Source organism: Petromyzon marinus, chromosome 50, assembly GCF_048934315.1.
Source record: "Petromyzon marinus isolate PM22_M1 ecotype Great Lakes invasive population chromosome 50, UKy_Petmar_22M1.pri1.0, whole genome shotgun sequence".
Taxonomy (NCBI): Eukaryota; Metazoa; Chordata; class Hyperoartia; order Petromyzontiformes; family Petromyzontidae; genus Petromyzon; species Petromyzon marinus.
This window is the reverse complement of record NC_133716.1, coordinates 1,675,773-1,701,055: the sequence shown is the minus strand read 5'-3', so window position 1 is coordinate 1,701,055 and position 25,283 is coordinate 1,675,773. Positions and strand designations below refer to the sequence as shown.

At 48.2% G+C, this 25,283-nt stretch overlaps 1 protein-coding gene across 3 annotated transcripts in view; it reads left to right on the top strand.

The window, feature by feature from the left end:
• Positions 1-25,283, top strand: part of LOC116953253 (uncharacterized) — a 305,948-nt gene that overhangs the window by 215,405 nt on the left and 65,260 nt on the right. For all 3 annotated transcript variants that reach the window (XM_032973299.2, XM_032973298.2, XM_032973300.2), the window contains 7 exons: positions 8,611-8,664; positions 9,888-9,995; positions 12,470-12,577; positions 13,487-13,540; positions 13,978-14,031; positions 18,357-18,464; positions 22,299-22,352. In XM_032973299.2, the coding sequence (XP_032829190.2) occupies positions 8,611-8,664; positions 9,888-9,995; positions 12,470-12,577; positions 13,487-13,540; positions 13,978-14,031; positions 18,357-18,464; positions 22,299-22,352 (540 nt within the window). The remainder of the gene's footprint in view (positions 1-8,610; positions 8,665-9,887; positions 9,996-12,469; positions 12,578-13,486; positions 13,541-13,977; positions 14,032-18,356; positions 18,465-22,298; positions 22,353-25,283) is intronic.

Genomic DNA, 25,283 nt, shown 5'->3' with positions numbered 1-25,283 from the left:
CCGCAGTATTAACCTGGGTGGCCGCTGGGCTGCAACCGCAAAACCTCCGCAACAGGCGGCCAACACGCTGCTGCTCGTCCGTGTCGCTTGACTTCATCCTCAGGCTGACCCGATAAATATGAGAGTCCCTTCTGTGTGACACACACGAGCAAGAGAACTGCAATGTTCAAAAGCATAACGCGATTGGGTTCTGTGTTGGCGCATCCATTTCCACCATTTGTTGGCGCAAAAAACCCGCGGCTCCGTTCGTCCATGCAGCAATGACAGCAACTGCCCTTGCACAATCAAGAATGAGATTCTCGATGTCCCGTCACCAACGTTTCATTTGTTTCTACTTTAGTGCAGACTGCATTAACGATCGTTCAGAGTAAAATGTTTTTTTCCTTACAATTGACGTCAGCAAAATTCCCCTGCAAGGTCATTGACGTATGTAGAGTAGGCCAACCCCTGCCACCGGATTACCCCACCCTCGACCCACAGTCTCTCAACTTCTCCACATCACGAGCGCGTGCAGCGTAGGGCTAAGCCACTCCGATCCTAATTGTATAAAAGTACATCGTTATTGATGTCTTTAATTATAAAATTTTAAAATTAATTTTATTGTATATTTTTGACCATTTGCTACACCATTTGCCCGATTGTGGAACAGTGACGCAGTCGTTAGTGAACCCAGCGACCTGAATTTGATTTCCGGCAAAGGTCAACATCGGTGGGATGTGTTATCGGAACCGGTCCTCGTTCCCTGTCCTTCATCAACCTGACCTGACCGGCGTGGTGAAGTATGGTAAAAAAAAAAAACCCTGACCAACATGGCGTGGAATGTAGTATTTATTATTTTACATCTTTATTACGGAGAAAATTACTTTACAGTGACTTTCACGATCACCGTAGTGACGTCACTGCACTGTAACTGTTTTTACATTTAAATAAAAGGCACCACACAGTGATGTCACTGGGTAACTCCTTGAAGTCACTCTAAAGTATTTGATTCCCCATTTAATAAAGCATGAAACTCCTGCCGGGCAGTGTGGGCACACAGGCTCAGTGCTTGAGTTGTTGTCCCAGAGGCCGGGAGATCGTTAATCGATGTCCGGTCACCGGGTCGATGACATTGTTGTGATTTCTCACTTAACAGAGTGAGCTGCGTGGAGGCTACCATCTTCCACGCGACAGCCCACGTGTGAATGTGCACACAAAGGAGCCTTTCGCATTTTGGATTTTTTTCTTCGTTTAAAGTGGTTAACAGAAGACTGTTTCCATTTAAAAAAAAACAGTTATTATTCAAGGTCCCAAACATCGCACCTCCTGGCTTAGACATTCCTCGAAGACGCTCGTGTGACCATGAATCCCATCACACCATCGACAGCGCGGTGCGCATATCTCCTTCATGAATTGAGAACTTATAGACACAAGCTGCAGTAGTGCAACTAAAACTACGGACCGTACAGTAAATCACTGTCGTCTGCGCTCCTTTAGCGGAGGAGAAGGAACGGCCAAACCACACAAACACTCTCCTGACGCCGTCTCGTGCTCAGCAGTCCTCGACATTTTCACTTGGCTCCTGAATTTTGTTTTCTTCTGCCATCACTCACGAGAATAAAAACCCGTCGTTACGTCCAACTGCGAAACTGAATGCTTCTCAATTTTCTGACAATACAACGGTTATGCAGCACATAACCTGCGGGTCAGTTTCAACTCGCACGTTGTTTTACCACTAATCATTGCCCAGTTGTGCCGCTGTCATCAGAGTCATGTCAAGGGGTTGGATGAAACGCAGCTGACCCATGTTGTGTCAGGGAGTAGCCCCGGAAGATGATCCCACAGAACTACTCCCGAGTCACGTCTATCGGCTTCTCTCACCCAGCTCGAGACGGCACTCCTTCTGACTCTGCAAGGAGCGATTGATCGTGTTTCAGTTATCCCATTTGTTTGGAATGGTACTGAAGAACATTGATATGCACAAATAATAACGGCTGTGTTATGATGAATGTTTAATCCCCATCGTAATGAAAAAATCTAGATGGCCGTAGTGAACCCTGGATCTCAGCGTGACAGGCTCGGTGATCTGACAGCGCTAGCCTCTGCGATGTCCATAATTACAGACTTGGTGTGATTAAACGAAAAACAATTAAATAATATGACATTGCAGCTAACAAAGCATCTTGATTTTACTGCATCATATAGGCACTTCATTCTAATTAACATTACATCACGAATTTGTTGTGCAGATTGTACAGTTAATCAGCATAAATAAGTAGATGCTTTTTTAATGATGTGGGTGATTGAAATTGTAATCACAAATCACCTTGTGTTCTGTGCAGTACTTCACCCATTAATTATATATATTGCACCTGAATTAGTGTTTTGCGTTGGTGCTTTTAGACGGTCGCCTAAAAAGTCGCATTAGCATTCCCTCCCGACTGGTGCCGAGGACTCCCGTACACTGGGCGACATTGGTGTTGAGGAGCGGGCTCATGTGTGCTGCATGTCAGGAATATAATAGCGGTTTGAGAACACTAGGCCAAAATACAATCGCAAAGAGATCACTCCCCGTTAAGTACGGTAGAGGGAACAGAGTGTGGAGAACATTGGAATATTTTCATTCCGTGCAGCTATAGTGAACTGGCCTATTTAATAATGTGAAGGTTGTGAGAAATTTCTTTCAGGGGGGCTGATAATGGTCAGATGAGAGCTGCCGAGGCATCCCTGCAGAGACCCTGGGTTTGAATCCGTGCTTGATCCACGCTCTCAAAGTCCAGAGAGTTGTTGGTCTCCATCCAGTCACTGCGAACAGCCCACTGTCGTCCGTGTGATTTTCACAGTAACGTATCCACACGTTGGAGGATTGTGGCAAACCGCAAAGCTTCAAGGAGCGCCGTCCAGTGTTGGGTGAGAGAGCCCCGAATCGGCGTGACTCAGTAGTAGCTCTGTAGCGTCAGCTTCTGGGGAAGTTTCCTGACGCGAGCAAGGCTCTGTTGCTGCCCGAGGGACGTTCCACCAGGAGACAGTTGCTCACCTCACGACGCGACTCTTAATAGCGGCGCAGCGGGGATATTGTTTGCAATTAAATAGATACAAAGTATGAACAAAGGCGAGGAATTTCCATCTTTACATTTGAGTCGATATGAATTCCTCAAACAAAAATAACAAATTGAATATAAGAAGCGGGTAATCACAATGTCGGAGTTGTCTTAGCTGCTAAGCTCTGAGATCACTGGCGAATGACCTTGACTTTGCAGCCAATCAAACGTCGCGTTTCCAGCGAGCCACTGAAATTCGAGGATGAACACGGATTGCTTCCCCTAACTCGTTCTGAATTCTCATCGAAGCGGCCCCCCCCACCCCCCTTTCCTGAATTTCCTTCGTCAGGATTCAGACCGACTGGAAAGGCAGCCACTCGCACGTCTTTAAAAAAAATATTCTGAGTGGCAGGAAGTATTGAATTCAACATTGTATTTAATATTTCATCTTGTCGGCAAGGCAGCCTTGAGCTTTAGCTCACAAGTATTTCTGGGAAAGGCTTACTCGAAATGCCGGCCTCGTGACTCAGCGGGAGAGCGAGCATCTTGCAATCGGAAGTGATGAGTTTGCACCTGGTTGAGGGTTGACTCAGACTACCATCCTTCAGGGGGCCTGTAATGATTTGAAATCAACATTGGTTTCCCTATGGATAGACGTTCCCCTGTCATAGGAGTGGCTCGGGGCTGTAAACAGGACTCAAGCACCAATGCCTCAATGCTCTTTTGGGCAAAGAATCGTGGGAGAGGTGCACGCTCGGCATCACACTGATAGGCAATACGAGCCACACACAGACTAGAGCACGTACGCAGGATGGCGACACGATTTTGTCAGAGGGCCTGGGTCGGGCACGCTGAGTCGTGGGGAAAGATCCGTCCAAATTCGCCCGAGAACGCGAGCGATTCAAAAGGTGATGGCAGAGCCACTTTCTTTGTTTCAGCAATGCACCCGAGCCGAGTGGAGCGAGTCGACTCACTGACGTGGCTCGAGTCGACTCACGGAAATTTAGTAATCGTGGTCGTTGCTGCCACAGGGACTGTTGCGCATGATGTCAGCGGCAATACGTTCAGGAGCCAGATGCCAATGTCAAGGTCTGCTGCTGCTGCTGTTGGCTACAACGGGAGGGCTTCAGGAGAGAATTCGTGCCGTTTTGCTGTTTCTCTGTTGAAAGAGTAGAGTGGTTTACGGTATCGGCCATAGTTGGGTTGCGTGGCCACAATTGCACCACTGCGGCTTGAGTCTTTCATTTTAAATCTACTTGGAGGTGCTCACTCAGAGAAGTGGATTGATTAAAACGCACACGCGCACATTTCATAAAACATTGTTTGCCTTTCAAAACTTATGAGAAGTTTCACTTGGGGGTTGGGGGAAATGAGCAGAAACGTGATCGATTAAATTTTGGAATACGCTCTGGACTTAAATATAAATATATATGCCCGTTTACATGTTTTCATTTGAAGAGGCTCGCTTTGCTGCCTTGCTGCGTATCACATTGACTCGGCGCCAGCGGCAGCGCAGGTGCTGAGCTGCCGATGCTCTGGGCTTCTCTGATCGCGCGTAGCCTCTCTGGTTCTGGTTTAACGCGTATTCATAATAAAGGTTTTTGCGTTAGATCGCGTAAGTATATATGTGTCGCGACCCTCCACCAAACAACAATAAAACGTGGTTTTATTGTTGTTTGCGAGGCGCATATTGAGATTTTGTCAGTCTATTTGCCGCTAAGCTAAACCCTGGCAACAATAAAAAGCAAACCGCTCCTTCTCTCGTAGCTACTCACCTAGGATTTGGAGGGCAGGGGCAAAATCCCAATGTGAGATTGTAGCATCATTGGATGAGGGCAAAAGAGACTTTGGAGTGACATTACGGTAGCGATATGTTACCGACCTCACCAAGTATACGGGAGGTCGTGGGTTCGACCCCGACCCTGACGGTGCCTGTATATTTGGAGTTTGCGTTGTCTTTCTCCCCGTGATCGCATTTTTCTCTGGACTCTCCAGTTGTTTCCCTCCACATTTATGAACATGCATTGAAGCAATTTGGGCTGCTATACATTTCCACGTGATCAGCCACTCTGTTGAGCTTTCATTTGTGATGGCCAGGTTGCTTCTAAAAAAGAGATTACGTAGCTCATTGGGCTTGACCTGGTAAAACCAAAAATGCTAATCACCGCCAGTGTCCCTGTCGTATGTTTATTAAAAATGTATATGTCACGGCAGTAATGTGGTTACAGCACCACAGCGTTACAGCCCAAAGAGCTATTTTAATGTATATTCTTTCCTTATTATTGAAGCTCTAAACTCACGCCGGACAGCCTGTGACGCACAGGGCCTAGGTAGTATGGATGTGCCCCCGATTTTTAGATCAATGAGAAAATAAAAATCAGAAATTAGGCCTTGAATACAACATTTCGAACAATCTTAATCAATTATAGCATCATAAGAGCTGTTTTTTGGGTTAGATCGTGTAAAAATATAAATGTGTCGTGAAACCCGCCACCACCCGACATAGCCAATGAGTAAGGTTTGTAAAAGTGATATCAATATTATATCCTGTCCGATTTTTCATGACCGTGGTAGTAACGTCACCAATATGGCAATCACTTTCGCTGTTTTGCCGCCAAAAACGGTACCATCTGACACCATCAAGTGACGTCATTTTGTGAGCACAAAGGCACGCAGACATACAACGTCATGCCAAATAATCTGAAAATCTAAAACATGTCCTGAAATATTTCCTCGAAAATCCAACAATGAAAAATGAATATCTGAATCTCAAACGTTTTTAACACCGCTGCATCTGCCCTTTAATTGCATTTCCCTGATTCAGTCAGTGATTTGCAAAGAGACATTTTCATAATCGAAAACATCAGGTGAATATAGCCATCACTACTAAAAAAAGATCTATTTCAATTATCACCGTTACATTGTCCCTTGTAAAATATCCATTCGTGAACTTTTCAATAATATATCATTCATTCATGGCGTCTCTACCGTCTGCTGCATTTCCTTTGTGAGCTACTGTGCGCGCGACTTTAAGTAATGCAGTTTCATTTTCTTTGGTTCTTTCGGTAAAGTCACGTAGAATGAGAATAGAATAATACTAGAGAAGAAAATAAAATAAAAAATAAAATAAAATTATTTTATTCTCATTCTACGTGACTTTACCGAAAGAACCAAAGAAAATGAATCCTTGCAGTCACGCAAAGCTTTAAATCGAAATTTAATGCAGTTTCATTCATTAATAACTAACGTGTGCAGCAGTAATTTACGTAACTGTGACAATATATACGATCTTAGTATTTAAATTATTTATCCACTCTCGGCACCAGGACTGCCTTGTCTCAATGAGCTCTCCTTGCTTTGAGTGATCATGTTCGATTGAATTTATGGATTTCGAATGTGCTTATTATTAATCTAATAACAATAAAAATATTATCGTAAAAAAATTATCATCACAGTACTAATTTTACAGGCCTGGCAGATCCACTGCTGGATGAAGGCCTACACCCCATGCCTTGTCAGCCATTGAGGATTGTTTGACCATACTTCACCACGCCGGCCAGTGTGGATTGGTGAAGTGGGTGGGGGGGTGCCCAGACCGCTTAACCGATAGCCAGGGCCGGGAATCAAACTCGGGGATTTATTTTTGCCCAATTCCCCGGCACAGCACGCCAACCACTGCACCACCGCCCGCTCCCTCATTATGGATGCAGGCTGTAGTGGATGCAGCGTAGGGGGTTTCGAGCCAGGCAATTGTTAACGCAATGAACGGTTTGCTTGCATCAACAAATCTCAAGTCGCCGTTATTAAAGGCAGAGGCGACACTTAACGGTAGCGCCCGCGGTGTGCGGAGCAATATTGCCGCAGCGACTGCGAATCCGCGCATGCCGCGCTAACAGAATAACATCGCGCCCATTCGTTTTAGTTTGTTTGCTTGCTCCGTATCTCCCTTTAACATCTTTCAATTAAAATACGCAAAGAGGTTGCCGCCACAGCTGGTTGTCACGGTTCGCACGCTTGGTCTTGCGATCCGGAGGTCTCCGTTTCGATTCCGTCTCCCGATCGTGGCGGTTGTAACAATGGTGCAAGCTTCTGAAATACCCCTCCGACTGGCTGTCGTGCGGTGAAGTGTGGGCACGCCCGCTTCTTCCACGACGTCTTTTGGGCGTGGAAGATGAGGCCCAAAAATCCCCCAGAGTTGACCCGAGAGGGCCCTCGAGTAGAGGGCTCTTCTATGCCAGCCGTGGCTTGAACAGCCAACGGCAGGGCAGCACCCAGTTGCGAAGATCGGTTGGATGTTGAACTTCATTCGCACGGCACATAGCCAAACGTGCTAATCGGAGGTGCGGGGAAAGGGCAGCTATTAAAAATACAAAAAGCAGTTATAAAGAAATGAGTTTTCAATGTACATGATTTAAAAGTGCATCATAGCTCCCAGTGGCTTCCGAATATCGGAAGGAAGAGCGTTCCAGACGGCCGAAGAAGCGCATCTGAAAGCGCGCAGATGCTCGCAATGGGCAAATGCCTCCCAGTTTGAAGTTCACATTGATGCCAATCAGCTCCTTATACAGCCGCTTTAGTTGTGTCTCTATTTCGAGTTGTGAGGGTGATATACGAATCGTCATGAGCCTCTTGACTCTTTGAGATCGTGAGGCTAATGTGACTTAATCCCACATTTCGTGTTTGAAATATAATTATCTTATTACTTCCGTGATGGCCGTCTCATAACAAACGTTACATGTCGCAAATGCAGATACTGTGGTCCGTCTGCGGTGATGGTCTGTGTGCAGATTGGCTGCTGCTGATGCTGCTCTGTTCACACCAAACCAAGCTGCTGATCACTTTAATTTCCCCGAATTGTTTTTGTTTTCATAATAAACAAAAAGTTACTATGAATAGTAATCAATCGGTGCATTCGAAGTAATGTAATCAGATTACGCAGTGAAAACAGATTGCTCATACATGATTAGCAACATCTTTCCTTTTCGGAATCTGAGTACGGTACCCGCACCACCACTAATTATAGTTTGGCGTTTGTATGTGAAAGAGTAAAACCCATAAAGGTACACTAAATGTATTAGCTTAAATGAAAGAATTGCCATCCGTTTCTTCACAGTGGTCTCTTTGTGGGTCATTCGTTACTGCCCTCTTCCAAACGTACTCGTGTGTGTGTGATCGCCCGCCTGTGTGTAGTGTTTATTTGTTAGACACTTGCTCCCAATTTGTTGGGTTTATCTGAAACCCCCCAAAAATTCTGAAAATCCAAAACTGCGAAGCGTTCAAATCCGAATCATGTCCTTGATACGTACGGGCGGTGATAACGAGTTTCACTCCCTACGCTGGGATCCCGGCGACGTGGGTTCAGTCCCCAAACACCGGTGCTCGCTCCTGACGAGCTGCATCTGAACCTGCACTGAGGATCCGATGTTCGAAAACAACGCCCGAAAAGACGACAACCAGTGCACGGTGCTGGCATCCCTCCCCCGCTTACGTCGTGCTGACTTTGAAAGGTGCTCGCTAACAGCACTCGATCCTCCTGTGTGTGAGGCTAACCATGTGGTGTTTGGTCTGCGTGTGTGTGTGTGTGTCACAGGGAATCCCAGGCCTCAAGGGAGACCATGGTCCTGCAGGTCCCCCAGGTCCTGTGGTGGGTACAAAGCGTCGTGCCCGGCCCGTTACCTCTTCTTATATGTCGACGTACCCACGGTCGTTGTTGTCGATTTCTACCACGGGATTCATTTTTATTTTGGTGGCTGTATCGGTGTGTACGAGTATGTATGTAGGTGTCTGTGTGTGTGTATATGTGGTAGGGGGGAGCGATAGTGTAGCGGTTAGCGCGCTACGCTATGAACCCGGCGACACGGGTTCGATTCCCGCTCACGGCCAACACCAGTGACGATTATCTGAACCGGTCCTGGGCCTCCCCAAGGTCGACTCAGCCTCAAATGAGTACCTGGTGCGGTGTTTTAAACATCGCCACTGGGGAGACAAAGGCGGTCGGGCGTGGTGCTGGCCACCCACCCCCTCGTGTACCGTTCTGGCCTTCATAGGTGCTACTCGCTAACAGCACTTGCCCCTACAGTCTGCTAAGGCTATATGGGGGATCTTTGTCTTTGTATCTGTGGTACACGTAGCTTGGTACAAGCGCCGTGGTGACTTCATCATCACTTGGTCGCGAATGGCGGTTGTTGTTGTATGTGGTGCTGGGCGCCCACCCCCTCGTGTGCCGTGCCGGCCTTCATAGGTGCTGCTCGCTAACGGCACTTGCCCCAACAGGCAGTTAGGGCTATACGGGGGATTTTTGTCTTTGTTTTGTGTGTGTGTATGTATGTATCTGTTTGTGTGTCTGTGTTGGCTGGGTAATGTAGCCCGCATGCCCAGCCACTACATGCCCAAGCACGTTTGGCCCGATAGAGGGGGTTAAACGGGCATGACACAGGCTGGAGAAGAGATGGAGTGATGTGGTACAGGAGGACGTGGAGCTGAGTGGACTTGCCGATGACCGGTACCAGCGGTGTCAAGATTGGCCTTTGTGGAGGAGGTTCGTGAAGGACGCTACTGGGCAGTTGGAGGCAGTCGCCCTCCAACGACAACAATGAGCGGAGCGCCGGGTGGCTAAAGCACAGCAAGTTGGCATATTCGGGGGCACAGGTGGTGCATCAGCCAGTCGTCTCAGTCAGGCGACCCATGGCACCTGCTGGGTCTGCCCCGTGACCTCCTGCCAGCGGGCGTTCGACACTTCACGTGGCCTCAACTTACACATAGCCTGGCACCAGCGTCGTGGTGACGTAACCGCCACTTAGTGGTGACTGGCGGTTGTTGTTGTGTGTGATTGTGTGCGTGATTGTGCGGTAATTTCTCTGGCCCCAGGGTTCGCCTGGTGAGCGAGGGCCTGCTGGCCCAGCTGGTCCCATCGGCCTCCCCGGTCGCCCTGGAACACCCGGGCCTTCTGGACCCACAGGAGACAAGGGGGCCCCAGTGAGTGATACTCACCCCTGTCCCCACACCCCCCACACACACACACACACCCACACACACCCACACACACACCCCACACACACCCACACACACACCCCCACACACACCCCCCACACACACACACCCCACACACCCCACACACACACACACACCCACACACACACCCCACACACACCCCACACACACCCACACACACCCACACACACACCCACACACACACCCCACACACACACACACACCCACACACACCCACACACACACCCCACACACACCCACACACACCCACACACACACCCCCACACACCCCCACACACCCACACACACCCCCCACACACACACACCCCCCACACACACACACCCCACACACCCCACACACCCACACACACCCCCACACACACCCACCATCGTCGTCTTCGCTTGCAACCCACGGCCTGGCCGTGTGACTCTGTGGTCAGAAGACTCGAAATCGCAGTCACAAGGGTCACGAGTTCGAATGCCGGACAGGGGTTTACTCACAAATCCCCCACCACCATCATAAATCAATCACCATCATCCTCCATTATTGAACCATCATCATTATCCACCCGCCATCATTATCGTCATCAATGCACCATTATCATCTAAGGTCGATAAAGTGAATACCACTAGGTAGTCAGCTCCGAGAGCAGGCTGAGTGGTACAGGGGAGCTATCACATGTCAGAGCACCGGACCATTGCGCCTCGGACCTAGGTTTGAATCTAGGTTTCAGCTTCCCGTTTTTAGACTGATGAACGGTGATGGCGTACGCAATCGTTGCTTAGTCCGGCAATGAAAATGAAAGGTTGTGGTTTGATCGCCATTCGCCATTCACTGTAGTCGCCAAAGAAGCTAAAGAAGCTCTTGCAGTGAAAGCGTTTGCATCATGGTGGTGAAGTGACATGAGGAGCTGTGAGTGGTTTGATGAGCGAGAGCTTCAAATCAAGATTGAGACAAAAAAGTTCCTCGGGGTGGGGATTCAGTCCTTCTGACATCGACGATGATGACGATGGTGATGACGATGATGACGACAATGACGATGATGACGACGATGATGACGATGATTATGGCGATGATGATGATGATGTTGACGATAACGATGATTTAAAATATAAAAAAAACCTCCCATGGGGGTGGGGAAACCTACGTTGGGTCAGCGCTGACCGGGACGAGCCCACAAATCGTGCTGCGCTGGCTGAGCTGTGGTTTCAACGCCGGGCGGTTTCAAAACCAGGATTTGAATCCAGCGGCGTCGCCTCGTGCTGTCGCCGTGCCGATCAAGCTCCCCTTTTTGTCGTTTGACAAATCGGCGGGGGGGGGAGGGGGGTGGGAATTTGGTTGGACGCAACGGCCCCAACGAATTATCGCAGCGGAAGCCGACGGCGGAAAATAGTTTATGGTTGAGGGGCGGCCAAGCTCGGAGTAATCCTCACCGTCGCTGCCAACACGGCGCTAAGAAGGATGATTTCATTACCAGGAAGCAAAGATTAAATAAATAAAAGTTAAGCACATTGCGGTTTTAAAGCGTTGGCATTGCGCAACGTTACGTATTTTGGGCAGCCGCATTTGATGCGCCTGTTGACGGGAGGTTATATTTTTTTTGTCTCCTCCATCACCGGGTACAACTTCTTACGCCAAAAAACCATTAATCGAAATAAAAATGAGCAGCACGCGCACTGTTCCGGTTATTTTGTACGGTTTTTTTAATTATTAAACCAGGTCATAATAGAATGGTGAATTGAGGCCAAAAGAATATGAGTGCGTAATAAGGATATGATGAATCCTAGACGTTCACTAATATATTGAAGTGCTTGCGGCGGTCCGTTTTTTCTCTTGCCTCGGCGCTGAGTTTTTACGTGAACTGCACGTTTACAGGGTCGATCGTGTCTCTCAGAGGAGAATTCATCTTGGGCGGCCCAGTCGGTGCCACAGTGGTAACACTTGTGTGCCTCACAGCGGGGAGTCCCCGGGTGCCGATCCACGACTCGGGGTGCCTTGCTGTGTACAGCTTTGCATATTCTCCACCCCGTTCTGCATACAGTGGAACTGCATGCAATGGTCATGCAACTGTAGTCAGATTCTAGACCCACCCTACCCTGTCTCGTGCTGTCCCCCATGTTTCATTGTGCTGCCTCGCACTGCCCCCGCTTTGCCCCATGCTGCCCCATGCTGCCCCGCACTGCCCCGTGTTACATTTTGCTGCCCCGTGCCGCCCTGTGCTGCAACGCTGATTGGCGACGGGGCTCGCGCTGCGGGGCGAGAAGGAAGATGAAACGACTACCCCCCCCCCCCCCCGGTTGTCTCCCTGCATCGCTGCCGACGCTGCCACCAGTCGGGTCACATTTGGTCAAATCTCTTTTGGCGCCGACCCAAGGCAAAGAGAATCACGACGCGCCTCTTCACGGGGGCTTCGGTGTTTCTTTGACACCGCTTTGTGTGCGCACCGTTTGAAACTTAGGGCGAGAAAGGGCAGGAAGGCCCATCAGGCAGAGACGGCATCCAGGGGCCCGTCGGACTTCCCGGACCAGGAGGGCCTCCGGGACCTCCTGGAGAGGATGGAGACAAGGTGAGCACGAGGCCTTCTCTCTCGACGGAAATCGCGCGGCGAGAGGAAACCACGTGGAGCAGCGTTTCGTTCATGCATGTCCATTGCAGTAGTTTACTGGTTTCCAAAACAGTATTGTTTGTGTAATGGCACAGATGGAAAATACCTGATACATTCTTCTGAAAAACATATTTTCTTTTTATCTTTGGTAAATATGGATGCAGTGAACGAATGTGGATAAATCGGCTGTATTGTAGAATTCTCTCCAATCGCCACGATAATCTGGATTCTGCTGTCAAAGCAATGCATGGATCTTGCTTTCAGCCACGGAGGAACAATTCTGCTTTGGAAAGTAGGAGGTGACTCTCCTTATGGAAGTACGGGAAATGCAATAGTACAGATACAGCCCTGCAGTTACTTTCTGAAACCAATGCTGGCAGCACGTTCTCAACCAGAGAGAGCCCCTCTGGAGTGTATGTTTGGCCTCCTCTTCCACACTGGTCAGACATCATAGAGGACGTGGAATTACCCACGCTCGCCTATCGACTGCGGTGTACCAGTGCCGAGTATGCTGCAGGGTAGACAGAGGCAGTGGAGGGGATTTCGGAAACTTGTGCCGTTCATCGATTGCCAGAGATCCAACGGGTGGCGTCTGGATCGCGAGTCCATCGTCTGTGAAAAATTAGTTTCGTAGCTCATCTGTTCACCGCTGGCCTGGGGACACCGACAAGAGATGGAACGATGTCTCTCTGCTCAAGCGAGCAAATGGGGCGGTGCTCGGCTCGTGCAAATTACACATTCCCACGACGGGGTTAGTCGGTCCGTGAAGAGTACCAACGATTTTAATCGGTGTGGCTGAATGGATTTTTTCTAAAGGGGTGTTCTCGCCGTTGTGTGACCTCCGTCCGTCTGTGATCGTTGTACTTCCAGGGTGACATTGGCTTGCCAGGTCAAAAAGGCAGCAAGGGAGACAAGGGTGAATCGGTAAGTGCAATAGAAATTGGCTGTGATGTCGGTTTTTAAACTCATCGATTTTGTTTTGAACGTAATGATGACCATTATTGTCGTCGTTGTGAGCAGAAGTATCACCAGTGGCAGGTGCTGCAGCATTGTGATCATCATTATCAGCAGCTGGATTATCAGCAGTAGAATCATTACAAACATCACAATCATCAGCAGCCACATTATTAGCAGTATCATGAACGGCCGTATATTATTAAAAAAGACAATTGTCACGAGTATTATTGGAATCGTTCTCATTCTAGTCATTATCGTCACAACCACTTAATTTAATTGAAAGCACATAATTAATAAAATTGGAAAATGCAACTGTTAACAAACCATTAAATGTCAATGTGTGCCTCCACGATCCTAATAATGAGACCCACTTTGCGTGTTAATTCCCTTCTCGTGCTGTACAGGGCCCTGCTGGACCACCAGGGATCCAAGGCCAGATAGGAGCACCGGGTCCCACGGTGAGATATTCTTGAACCACTTTGGGAGGACAGGGGGTTGTTTAACTTAACACGGTTCGAGTTTATTTCGTTGAACCAGCTCAGTGAACACAGAACGTATGAGCCAACGCTGCGACGGATCCAACCACGTGCCAACGTCAGCCCGCCGGCGGCACGCTTATTGGGAGGATGGTCTCATTTGTTTGCCTGTTACGTGTGTTGAACTTCTTTTGCACAGTACGTAGCCGACCCGCGCTAATCGCAGGTGCGGGTAAACCCCGGGGGGGGGGTCACTCGTTACAAAAGCAACTCAAGTAAAATACAGCGACTGCGTGGGGGGTGTTTTGAGCCAGGGGCGGGGACAAGGAGGGTAAAGACCCTGCCCCTGTGTGGATCACACAGCTCCACTCGAGCAGCTGTGGGCGGCAGTGTGGGTGGCACGGTGGTAACATTCTTGACTCTCGGCAGGAAGGCCCTGGGCTCTTCTTTACCCGAGGACATTTCTGCACGGGGAGTTTGTATGCTTCTCCACCTTTGTTCTGCACGGGTTTCCTCGAGGCTTTTTTTGTCCACTTTCCTCTCGTAGCTGAAAAATAATCAAGCGTACAATGTAACCGGTGTTCACCAAACATCCCTAGACTGAACTTTGGAATTTGAGCGTGGCAGGAAATCTTGAGTGGAAGTAATGAGGTAAAATGAGGGCGGGACACACGTGCAGGGCGGAGGAGGGCAGGCTACCTGGTCGGGCATTGCAGTGGCACCCAGAGATTGGCAACCAAGGGGAAGACCTAAAGCCGGATGCTGCCGACTGCAAGAGCGCTTGTAGCCTTTAATTTATTTATTTACTTGACAAGTTGCCGGTTAGAGGGCACGAACCGTAATAAAGTAGGGGTGGGTACAGAAATTTCACGGACGAACAAAGTCTGAACTCAGTGCTCCTAGGTTCTGGGAAGGGGAGGAGGATGGGGCTCATTGCCCCCCGCTCGCGTAGGGACTGCGGGCAGCGGGCAGCGGTAGGGGTTTTGAATACGGGGGAAGGGAAGGCCAAGGGAGAAGGAATTAAAATAATCGGGGAAAAGGGGTTGGGGTATAAGAGCGGTGGTTAAATGATGTGTCCATCGCGTACGCGTGGAGGGGCCTGACGCCAGATGGTGGCTCGAGGTTTCGTGGAAGCAGACCTGGGAGGGTGTGGTGTCAACCTGTGCTGGTGAGATCTTGCGGAAGCAAGAGACGACGACAAAATGTGATGGCACAACCCACCACCACTGGGCACAATGCCCGCTTCAACCTGACACGGACGCGTACGCACGCACTCGCTCGCGTGCCAATTGACGCGTGTGTGCGTGCGTGCGTGCGTACATAAATAAAAGCACACACAAGCAAAACATTACTCAACTTTGACTAAGTCGTTAAAATAAATTGTATTGACTCCACTATCAAAACAGCACCCTGCAGTAGTAATAAAAAAAGTTACCGTCCAAATATTTTATCGTTGCAAATATTTTACGGTTTCGCGTTTCATCCGCCGTTTGCATAGCATGGTCTTTGTTATTGATTCATCGATGTCGTTTTTGTAACCAGGTTATGGTCCATTGAAAATCATTATCTCTTATTGCGACGAAATATTCCAACCATTTTACGGGAAAACTTAATGTCACCGCGTTCTTATATATTTTTTATTGCATTACTACTCCCAATGCGACTCGCGTTGTCATTCTCATCATTGTCCAGCCCATTAACCAACGCGATCCCTAGGTTTGAACCCTGTGTTTTTTTGTTTGTAGCGGCGAGTGATTAAACCACATTCTCAAGTGGTTGTGAATTTTATGTGCTCGGCCTGGCCACCAATGGATACGGCACAAAATAGATGCTGCAGCCGGCTGGCTCGTGGGGTCTCCGTATCCCGTTAGCGCACTGAGCCAGCGCCGCTAAGATCCTGGATTCCAGCCAAGCTCTCAGTCGCCCGTGATTAAAACGGTATTCTCCGTCCAGCTTGGTCACCAACGACCGCGCAAAAAAACTCATCACGTTTTTTTTTATTACTAATTTGCCATATGCCAGCTGCGACCGACTCAAAGCTTCAGTTTGTTTGCCGCGTGATGCACGCTCATTGCAGGGAATATACATAGGGTGCACCACCCTAGTGTGGAATAGGTGACCTATTTTTTTTAATTACTTCAGAAGTCGTTCTGTAACATCATTTTACGGAGCCATCTCTCCAACACCAGTTGGTCACGGGCTGCTTTCCCTGAAAGTGATTTTTTTTCAGCACGATTCGACGACGTCAGTCTCACAAATCTAGTGAAATATTTTTTGACATTTAAATATAAGCAATATATCTTGTAAGTACTGTATATCACGCAATGTCGTGCGTCCCAATTCTTGAAGACCGAAACGTATAAATATAGTGTCAGGTAAATGACTGCCACGTGGTTAAAGATAATGAAGGAGTGCCCTCTAGCTGTGGGTGAGAGAGCCCGGTGGTGGAAGTGACTCAGAAGTAGTTCCTGTGGCGTCATTTTCCGGGGCAATCCCCGAAAGTATTTCTGGGAAGGAAACTTTCTATCACCTCTTGTTGTTTAAAAAAAAAGAAATATCTGACGTTGTTTTGCTCATCGTTATAGTCCTCCAGACAGTCTCGTCCCTTCACCTGATGAAGGCCGCTTGTGTTGTGGCCGAAACGTCGTGAGAATATTATTGTGTTATTTTATTTTATCAATTTATTATTTTATTCTCAGTCTACGTGACTTTACCGAAAGAACCAAGGAAGATGAATCCTTGCAGTCACGAAAGCTTTAAATCGAAATTTTTTTGTAATCAAGGCGGCCATCCCCTTGTGTTAAATCTTTTTGTTTTTTAAGAATAATGCCATGAATTGGGACGCAGAACATGAAGGCATTTTTCAGTGAGTTACAAAGGGAAGGAAATAAAAAAAAATTAGGTCAAGAAGTGTTGCAAAATGTCAACGGTGAATACATTTTTCATGGGGACATCTTGAATATGACAGATGAATAAATAATTCGAACGTGCCATTAAATATACACATTAAAGTATTGTGCAGGTTTATTTGTCCGATCCTAAAAAAAAAAATCTTGCTCGATAACATTTAGAGCCAGGATTTGTATCCGACCGTCGAGTGGACACGCTGGGACATGACTAACGCACTGATTGTATCGCAGGCTTCGCATCTGTGTGTGTGTGTGGTATCGGTATTGGTGGAGTGCAGTGGGTGGTGCATTGGTTCGTACACCGCGCGCTATGAACCCAATGACCCAGCTGTGCACATCGTCAGTCCTAAAGGTATATCAGCAGCAGCAGCAGCAGCAGTCCGGGGCTCGGTCCATGTTTAATGAATTCATTTGCAGCCAACCCTGTCCCTCGACTGCTGCGTCACGTTCTCCCCGTTGCCGTATCAACTATGGAGGTTGTTCGGCCATATTAGTAGAGGCTTGTAAGCTTCTCAGTGATTGTACATGTGTTGTTACGTGACCGCTATGTGCGTGTCTGTTGTCACCATGCGGCGCTCTTGCAAATCGGATGCTCAGTGGATTTTCCAAGTGAAATCGGTTTATAAATAAATATCATACTTCACCATGCTGGTCAGTGCGAGTTGGTGAAGAAGGGGGAGAGGTGGGGGGGGGGGGTGCCAGGACCGGTTCAGATTTCGTTTGCCACTGATGTTAGCCGTGGCCAGGAATCGAACGACCTGTGTTTTCAGATCCTTAAGCGAGCATCCGGTGCGGTTTGTCAAGGGCTCCTCTCCGTGTGCGGCTTGTACGTTCTCGCCATGTTCGGCACGGGTTTTCTCCGGGGTTCTCCGGTTTTTTCTCCCGTAGCTAAACGTACACGTGGGCAATGTTACCTGGTTTTGGCCCCAACGTTCCACCGCTGTGGGAAGCCAACTAACACCCAGCAAACGACTCAATGAGGTCTACACTTGGAAAACATCGCACTGCCACTGCAAAAAACCTTGCCGGAAACCTCCCAATGAAGTCTTGCGACTTGTTGAGTCTTTCCCGGGTAAACGAGCGTAACAGCAACGATAATAATAATAACAATTAATGATTGTCTGTGAGAAGCGATGCGCGCGCGTGCGTGCATGTGTGCGTGCCCTCTGGCACAGTAGGGGGCACAGGTGGTGCATCAGCCGGTCATCTCGGTCAGTCGACCCGTGGCACCTGCTGGGTCTGCCCCGTGACCTGTCAGCGGGCGTTCGACACCCCACCAGGCCTCAACGTGCACATGGCCTGGCACAAGCGCCGTGGTGACGTCACCGCCACTTAGTGGCGAATGGCGGTTGTTGTTCTTGGGCCCTTCGGCCTCACCCTGCCTCCGTGTCTCTGTAGGGCGCGGACGGTGAACCCGGCGCACGTGGAGCCCAGGGCCCCTTCGGCCAGAAGGGAGATGAGGGTCCGAGGGGCTTCCCGGGGCCGCCGGGCCCCATCGGCCTGCAGGTGAGTCGCCACCCTGGTAACCGCCAATCTCGCCACTCGCTTCCTCTTGTGCAGCAGCCACGGTGCGCGCGCGTGTGTGTGTGTGACCACGCGTGGTGACACGGTGATGGTATCACGCTGACGGTCATCACGGTGACATCACCGGTGACATCACCGTGATGACTGTCAATCTTACTCCCCACTTTATGGAATTCGAGATAAAATTGAAAGTGATTGACAGCTCATATGAACATTGAGCATTCAGGCGGTGCACATCTCGCATTTACAGCCCTAAACCAATGGGGGGAAAGTCCACATTCCCATGGCAGGGGCCAAATCTATTCAAAGCACAACCGCCCTTGACTTCCTCACAAGCTAAAATTATTTTGTCAAATCCCAAAGCGATGGTGGACTGAGTCAACCCCACCAACCAGGATGTGAGCTCGTGCCGTTGCGATCGCAAGCTGCTTGCTCTACCGCTGAGCCACTCGAGAACTCCCAGCCGCTAAATATTGCAGATTATGAATCATTAGCAACAGTCACGTGCAGACCGATAACTCTCATTTGTTTATATCAAATTTATATATTTATATTGCCCTGGTTCCTAATCTCTGCTACAGGCAAACCTCCGTGCGCATAATTTCTCCTTGTCATTTCGAGCACCTCGTAAACCAATCACTGCGATGATAATTGCGCTCATGCCCGTGAACGCACGTCACACGTTCTTTTAAAATTACTTTCCTTTTAGAAATGTCTTTCAACATAACGTTTGAAGAAATGCAATTGACCCAGCTTGATCTATTTCACGGTGAGAGGTCGCTTTTTCTCCTCTGCTGTCCACATGGCCCAGAACTCCCTTCAGCTATCCGTGCTGTCCGGCCGTCAGGAACGCTCTTCCTTCCGATATTAGGAAGCTACTGTGGCTGTGCACTTTTAAATCATCGAGATTGGAAACTAATTTATTCAGAATTGATTTTTGTGTTCCGTTTGCTGTCGTTTCTCCGCACCTCCAAATAGCACGGTTGGCTATGTGCGCTGCGAAATAAGTTCAACGTACAATGCCGGGATAAATATTTCCTCTCTCCTTCTTTCTATAACTGGTTGCCTCTTTCTGTATATAAAAAATAATTACATAGACGCGCCTCCATTCCCCAGGACGTCCATGTCCCACCGTTCTCTGTGGCATCCATAGGTGCAGTTGCGTTTGAGAGGCAATAAATCCACGTGGTGTGGTATTGTATGCACCACTGAGCATACAACGTAATAGTCTGTCAGGGTAGATGTATAAGATGCCTTAGCTCACCATTGAAATGGGTCAGTTAATTTAAGGGGTTATACATTTTATATATATATTTCTGATTTAATGTTGTCTTTGATCAAACGTGCTTTTTTAATGAATAGTTTAAAATTATTTTAATGACTGCTATGTTTTGGTCAAAAGCCTATATCCATTTTTAAATAATGGTAGGTGTAGTGTTTGAGGGGTTCCGTAGGCAGTGCTTAGTGCGGTTCTGTAAGCGGCAGAGCAAGCAGCTCAAAACTGGGAGGTTGAGAGTTCAGATCCTGGTTGGGGTTTGACTCAGCCCATCATCGCCCCGGGGGCAAATGCAATGAGTGCCACTTTGTGGGGAAGTCAACACTGGTTGTCCTCTTATTGGACTTGCCCCTGTCACAGTAATGTGGAATTTCCACTCCTGGATTAGGCCTGTAAACGGGAGATGAGCACTGCCGCAATGCTCATTTGGCAAGAAATCACAGATTTTATTTAACATAACTAACATATAACAAACATATAACGTGTGATTTTGGACACCGGACACTGCAGTGGTTAAAGCATGCAGCACCTATGAAAGCTAGTGAGTTTGCCAACCAGAGTCTCATTCCGCTGAGAATCCTGGGTTCAAATCTAGCCAGCCTGCCTCTGCTTAAACCACGTTCCAAGTATAGTAGAGTTGGTAGTCTCATCCCGGTCACCAATGGCTGCACGACGACAACAACAACAACAACAATCACATCAAATTTGGTTCCGCACATAATTTGGCTACATTCCAGATCTAAAACTAGGAATGCAACAAACATTACTCCCTGTAACACGGCGGGCGGAAATGTTCCACGCCCTCGTTACTGCGTGGGCACCGGGGGTCAATCGGAAGGGATCTCCGAATTAGCTCTGTGACATCCGCTCGCGTGGGCCCTTCTCTAAAGACGACGACGTCGCACCGCCGTGCAAGAGATCGGAGCGGATTGTCCATCTAGGGGGGACGACGCGATGTGGACATGGCAGTGGGGGTAACGTTGGGGGATAGAGGAACGGTGAACGTGGAGCCGAGCCTTTCCTCTCCGGCAGCGGCGGTCTCTCCGAACGGTCTTCGTTCTCGGCTGCGCTGCTCTGCCCGCGACCCCATTTACCCTCGCTGGGAAAAAAATAAAAAAAGCCCTCACCACCACCACCACCACCAGCACCTCATTCCTCCCCAGCTTCACAGATTCGCTTGCTCCCATCTCAGAGATACGGCTGCGCGTTTACAAAGCCTCGTTGCATTTCATTCATTGTCCCGGAGATAAAATTGAGCAATTTAAAACGGAGAAGGGATCGCTCGGTTGGGGAGAGCCTGCCAGGTGGCGTTGCTTCACGTTTAATTGCAGCCAGAGGACATGTGTCATGCTAACAACGGCACTATTCACGCCGCCTGAAATATATCGTCTTAATACCCGCACGATGGATGGCGCGGCTGCTACACGCGCACTATGGATGTGTTGTCTGCGCGGTAATGCACTGCACGGATGGCTCCATCCGTACGCTGCTGGGCTCAGAAGTGTCCGCGAGTACGCGCGTTCAGAGCCACTCCGGGAAAATACCGAGTGTCCAACTTGGATCTATGACAAAAACACAAATGAGAATTGATGGAGAGGTTAATCTCAATTTCACTAATTCCCTCTAAAGATTTCCTTAATTGCATTCTTATTTTCCTCCTCCTCCTCCTGGGTGTGTGTGAATGTGTGCCAAATTGTGTGTGTGTGTGTGTGCGCGCATGAAAGTGTGTGCATTCGGGGAGCGGTGGTGCAAGTGGTTAGCGCACTTGCACGACAGTTTTTATTCCCGCTCGTGGCCAACATCAGTGGCGAACATCTGAACCCATCCCGAGTCTCCCCTCGGTCGATTCAACATTAAAGAAGCGCCCGGCGTGGTTGTGTAAACATCAGAATTGGGGAGACAAAGGCGGCCAGGTGTAGGGTTGGCCACTCAACATCTCGTCTGCTGTCCCAGCCTAAATAGGTGCTCGCTAACAGCACTTGCCCCAACGGCTTGTTAAGGGCTTATACCGGGATCATTTGTCTTTTTGTTTCCTGTATTTGAAAAGACAGAGACAGTAGGGAGCGGTGTCTTTGCATGCATACATGTGTTGATACAGTATGTTCATGTGTGTACATGAATCCACGCATGTGTGTGTCTGTCTGTGTTTGTATAATTTTGAATCACAGTTGCTCTGGTTAGATCTTTGCACTCTGAACCCAGCGACCTGAGTTTGATTCCTGGCCACAGCTAACATCAGTGGCGAGCGATATCTGAACTGGCACTGGGCCTCCCCGAGATAATCTCTGCTTTAAATCCTCTACCGGTGCGCTGTGTAAAGGTCGGTGCTAGAGAGACAAAGGTGGGCAGCCGTGGTTCTGACCACACCGCCCCATTGCATGCCATGCCCGACTTCATAGGTGCTCACTCACATCACTTGCCCCCCATTTCCAACAACCCGTGTAGGCTATTTTGGGGATGTTTGTGTATGCGTGTACGTACGTACGTGTATGCTTGACATGGCATTTTGTTTGCGTACGTGTTTCATTTTCCATGTGCAGGGTCTTCCTGGATCTCCTGGCGAGAAGGGGGAGACGGGAGACGTGGGAACATTGGTAAGGATGTATTGCTTTCCGCCACCTATTGAATCCGTGTGACGTGTACTAATAATCGCCGAAACACAGAATGTAATTGGAAAGGCATAAAAAAAAAGAATTAACCAACAAATAAATTATTCATGCCATATCGCGCTGCTCTCTGATGTCGCCCGTTTATGCATCACCGATTTGAAGAATCACGCCGGGTAAAATACATTTGCAACGTCAGCGTTCATCTGCACTGCATTTTGGGTAAATCTCGAGAGGAGAGCTAATTAATTATTGGAATTAGAAGGAGGGTGAAGTGGGCATCGGCTCATTGCGATCACGGCCGTTTCGGAAACACATCCGTGACCTCGGAGCGGAGCTCTGGAAGCGAGCAGAAGCTCGAGATGGAGGGGACGCGTGTGCAGGGTCGAGAAGGGACAGGTGCCACCGAGACGGGTACTGCAGTGGTGCCCAGAGGCCACCGGCCAAGGGGAAGAGAAGACCGGAAGCCGATGTTGGTGGTGTTATTTTGAGGCTTTAAGAGCGGTTCCATGAGTGATTTGTAAACTGTCTCACAGGCGGTGTTCATCTGGTGAGCGTTTATACTTTGGTCGCAGTCTTTGTCATCGTCTGGGTCTAGTCGACGACAGCCCGTAGAGTATTTAGGCTCTGATTGGCACGGTAGGCGATGTACGGTGCAAAAGAAGTTCAAATACATACATGCAGTGGGTTCAATGCAGTCATTCTCTAGGTGTAATCGACCCAGGCGGTCAAACGGGAAGTAAAACGCTCCCAGTTATTCAGTGTCGGTGTGAGAGGCACACAATTCTACTGCCCCCAATCCTCCCCCCCCCCCCCCCGCACAATTATTGTCATTTTAGCCGATCGGTGAACTCACTAAATATTTGTATTCACATATATAGCCAATATACATATTTGGTCTTCCTCAATGCACTGCATTTGTGTTACAACATTACTGATCAATTATCTTAGTCTGCATCTTCTCTCTGAGACGTGTTGGATTTCTTCTAGTCATAATCAAATCTTTGGCGTCTGGAAAGTAATTAATTATCCTTACCTGAGACATCACATATATAAACAAAAAAATCACTTTCTTGACGGATAATTTTAACGCCGGTAACAAGGGGACGATCTCTGGGCAGGCGTTGTCGAAGCGTCTGTAGAGGTAGTTCTTCCCATGTTGGTTGCTGAATGTCAGCCGAAGGAAGCGACGGTGAGATTTGTTGGCATCTATGGCGGGTTTTTTTCTTTTTTTGCCGCGTCTGTTTAAATTGTTGTCCTTCCCCCGCACCTCCGATTGGCTACGTACGGTGCGAAAGAAGTCCAACGTACGTTGTGACTTAATCTTAAGCGACAAGCAACATCGAAAAGCTCGTTAGGAATCTCTGTTGCCACCTGAGTGAAAAAAAAAACCTACTTATTTTACTTGCCACGTGCATTCGCGTGTGTGATGAAACCGGAATACCTGGAGAAGACCACACACAGTTCCGCACAAACGGGTTCATGAACCCACTTGTTGTATACTTGCGTCTCCTGGCCACCTTGGGGCTCAGCAGATGTGGGTCGTAACAAGTCTGGGTGAGTCACCCACCCTTGCCTCAACGGTGCCTCACCAGGCAGGGACTCGCGACGGTGTTCCCACGTTTAGTTTTTCAGCGCGAGCAATTTGTTACGAAAATCTACTGCGACATTTGCAATCGAAATAATCTCAGCTTTTCCCACCAGGCTAATTTCACCTATTCTTTTTTTTTCGTCCATTTGTATTATTGCCAGATAGATTATTAACGTGAATTGGTTCTCACAAGCTTAAATGAAAGAAATTATATATATTTTTTTTAATTTTAACATTTTTTTCAATTTTTTTTTTCAATTTTCGGCATCAGACATCTCGTGATATTTGCGCAAGTGGTGGAGGACGCTTGCTGTACAAGTCCCCATGCTTCATGAAGCGGACGTCAGAAAACACTTAACAAGTGAACTCAAAGCAATTTATAAATATCGATTGAAATCAATTCCAATCAATTGCAATCTTCCCACAATCTAAATGGATGTAAGAGCAGCACTAATTAAACACGTCTTTCACAATCCGCAACTAACAAACAGACGTCGATATTTGCATCGTTCATTAATTTTTACATTCAGCGGTGATTTATATCCTTAACCGATCCTTGTAGTTTGAAAGCAGTGAGAAATGGTTCACGATTGCAGTGGGTTGAATCGCACAGAAGGTTCACAACATCCATGATTCAGACACTGAGCCAGCACTGCTGAGATGCTGGATTCAATCCCAGGCAAGTGGTCCATGATTAATGTGGGTTCTCAAGTACAGCGGGACAATGGTTACGTGAACCCCGGTCATCCTCACGGCGGCTTTTTGGCGAGGCATCGGACAAAGACGGCCACTGCATCGCGCCTTTTCAGATGCGCTTCTGCGGCCGTCTGGAACGCTCTTCCTGTCGATATTAGGATGCCATTAAAGCTACGCACTTTTAAAATCTAGATTGAAAACTCATTTATTCAGAATTGCTTTTTGCGTTTAGTTGTCCTTATTCCGCACCTCTGATTAGCACGGTTGGCTACGTACGGTGCGAGAGAAGTTCAACGTACTTAAATAAAAGTTGCCAATGGGCTGCAGACGCCATCATTAAGTTTGCCCTTGATGTGGGTACATTCCAGCCAACTGCAGCTCTTAGAAAAGAAAAATCAGTTGTACTTCCCATGCAATGGTCTTAATGAATACACTGAGTTGGCGCCACTACTGAGATCCTGGGTTGTAGCCAGCCATGATTAAACACGTGACTACTGCTTGTGTAACAAAAAAAAACGAGATAAAAAATGCCCCAAAGCGTTGGTTTAGTTATCAAACAAAGGGGACATTTTCCGCAGGTTATTTTAAATAATCCAGGTTCCAACCGCCCATGGCTAAACCAAATCTATGAG